Source organism: Zerene cesonia, chromosome 23, assembly GCF_012273895.1.
Source record: "Zerene cesonia ecotype Mississippi chromosome 23, Zerene_cesonia_1.1, whole genome shotgun sequence".
NCBI lineage: Eukaryota > Metazoa > Arthropoda > Insecta > Lepidoptera > Pieridae > Zerene > Zerene cesonia.
In genome coordinates, this window is record NC_052124.1 from 230628 (window position 1) to 233168 (window position 2541).

General features: G+C 37.2%; 2 protein-coding genes across 2 annotated transcripts in view; both read left to right on the plus strand.

The window, feature by feature from the left end:
* Positions 1 to 2541, plus strand: part of LOC119836266 (flotillin-2) — a 198514-nt gene that overhangs the window by 79972 nt on the left and 116001 nt on the right. The gene's annotated exons all lie outside the window — the stretch shown is intronic.
* Positions 400 to 2539, plus strand: LOC119836292 (glucose dehydrogenase [FAD, quinone]-like; the record flags this gene model as incomplete). The annotated part of the gene is made up of 3 exons (XM_038361582.1): positions 400 to 823; positions 1249 to 1394; positions 1724 to 2539. Coding segments are annotated over exons 1-3 (1215 nt in total), but the record flags the coding sequence as incomplete, so codon positions are not given.

Genomic DNA, 2541 nt, shown 5'->3' on the forward strand with positions numbered 1-2541 from the left:
ACAGATTCGAAATTCAAATGTAATATTTTTTTATAATTAAGTGTAACAGTATTTATGGCCAGACTAAGTATAAAGCTTGTAGTCGATATGTGAGTCGATGACTCAAATACCGAACAGGTTTTTTACGTTCAACAAGTGTATACATTTTATTACATACCACAACACTTTTTGAAGGCAGACAGAGGGTAAATGGAATAAGTCTAGTTATAGTACCTGAAACAAAACGAAATATATTAATTTTTTTTTTCTATTAGGCATTATTTCTATTACCTCCATATTATGTAAAAAGTTATTGTGAAATAGTTTTCTTTTCTGCTTGTGTGTAAATTTATTTTATTTCGTTTTACTATATGCCAGTACTTGTCTATTATAAACAATGCCATTTCTCATTTCAGATTCGCGGACAAAGGCGCTTTACACAGACTGATTGTTAACATGATAAAGTCGCTTCAGCCATCACTTCCGTCCAAGAAAGCGATGCGCAAGAGCAAACCACCTGACAAATTCATACGACTAAACTAACTAAAATCTAAATCTACCCGCACTATTCATAAAGATTAGACAACAACCATGGGTATACACGTACTCCTCGCTTCGACCGCATTGAAGACGGTCAGCGTGACTGGACTTTGGCTAATACCGCTACTTTTGGGAGCATTTACCTATCACAATTACAACTCCTACGACCCTGAAGCAAAAGTGCACGATAAGGAACCGGGCAGGGAGTACGACTTCATAGTTGTAGGGGGCGGATCCGCGGGCGCCGTTGTAGCGAACAGGTTGACTGAAGTCAGTAATTGGAACGTACTTTTATTAGAAGGTGGTATGTATTGCACGATCCTTTGTCATTGTTGGCGTATTGCATCATAACGAAATGCAATCGTAAAAAGTTAAGTTGCGATTGGCTTTAAATTCCAAGAATATAAATAGGTATAACAAATTATCGCTACGTCTATTTTTTACTTTAAAGTAAAGAGAACATTACATTAATCTTAGATGGAATAAAAATAGACATTGGTTTTTTTATACTTACGAACTTCAGATTTCAGTTCTCAGTGCTGAAGCTTTTTTTATTAAATGTACTGGAAAGTTTCGATTATGTTTCCTGAGAGATATTGGCTATATTTAATTAACTCTATTCCGAATCAAAACTTCTGTGTTATTTTAAATTCGTGAACTGAGAGAGATCAAAATAGTTTTAATAAAAAATTACCATCAAATATACAATAGACAAATTATATATTTCAGGACCTGATGAAAACGAAATAACAGACGTACCTTCATTAGCCGGCTACCTGCAGCTAACAAAACTTGATTGGCAATATAAGACGGAACCCACCGCGTACGCGTGCTTGGGATTTAAAAAACACAGGTGTAGTTGGCCGAGAGGCAAGGTTAGTTAATTAATGCATTAGAAATTGAATACATATGATAAATCAATATCTATTTTCTGATAATAGAGATTGGAATTTGAAAAATGTAGATTATATAACTGGATTAGTGACCTACACCTAGCCAAAGCTGGTAGTTTATGATCAAAGTAATAGATTTCCGTAATTACTGAAATACTGTGAAGTAACACAAAACTGAGAACCAACTCCGGTACCGTAAACTTTTGTTAATGACACTTTAGCACATACAGTTATTTGTGATGCTGCCTTAAATCAGGGAGTCCAAATATAAGTAAATCATTTATAAACTAGTACCTCCATTTAATTTTCAGGTCCTTGGAGGGTCCAGCGTTCTTAACTACATGATCTACGTGAGAGGGAATAGAAATGATTTCGACCAATGGGAGTCGTTCGGGAATCCAGGCTGGTCATACAAAGACGTACTGCCTTATTTTATAAAATCTGAGGACAACCGAAATCCCTATCTTGCCAATAATAAATACCACGGTACAGGTGGATACCTCACAGTGCAAGAAGCACCGTGGAGAACCCCACTGGTAGCAGCTTTTGTAGAATCTGGAGTTGAATTGGGATATGATAATAGGGATATTAACGGAGAAATTCAAACCGGATTCATGATAGCCCAAGGCACCATAAGACGCGGCTCCAGATGCAGCACCGCCAAAGCATTTTTAAGACCAGTAAGAACGCGCAGAAATCTTGATATTTCATTGAATTCGCAAGCCACAAGAATTCTTATTAATCCAATTACATTAAAAGCATACGGAGTTGAATACGTTAAACATGGAATAAAGCGAGTTGTATATGCGAGAAAAGAAGTGATTTTATCTTCTGGGGCTATCAACAGCCCACAACTTTTGATGTTGTCAGGCATAGGACCCAAGGATCATCTACGAAATGTTGGGATACGAGTACTAAAAGATTTGCCAGTCGGTGAGAACTTACAGGATCACGTTGGTGTTGGAGGGCTCACATTTCTAGTCGATAAACCAGTGTCAATAGTTCAAAACCGGTTCCAAGCCTTCCCTGTGACAATGAATTACGTAGTAAATGAAAGAGGGCCAATGACAGTACTTGGTGGACTTGAAGGCATCGCATTCGTTAATACGAAATACGCGAATAGTTCCGG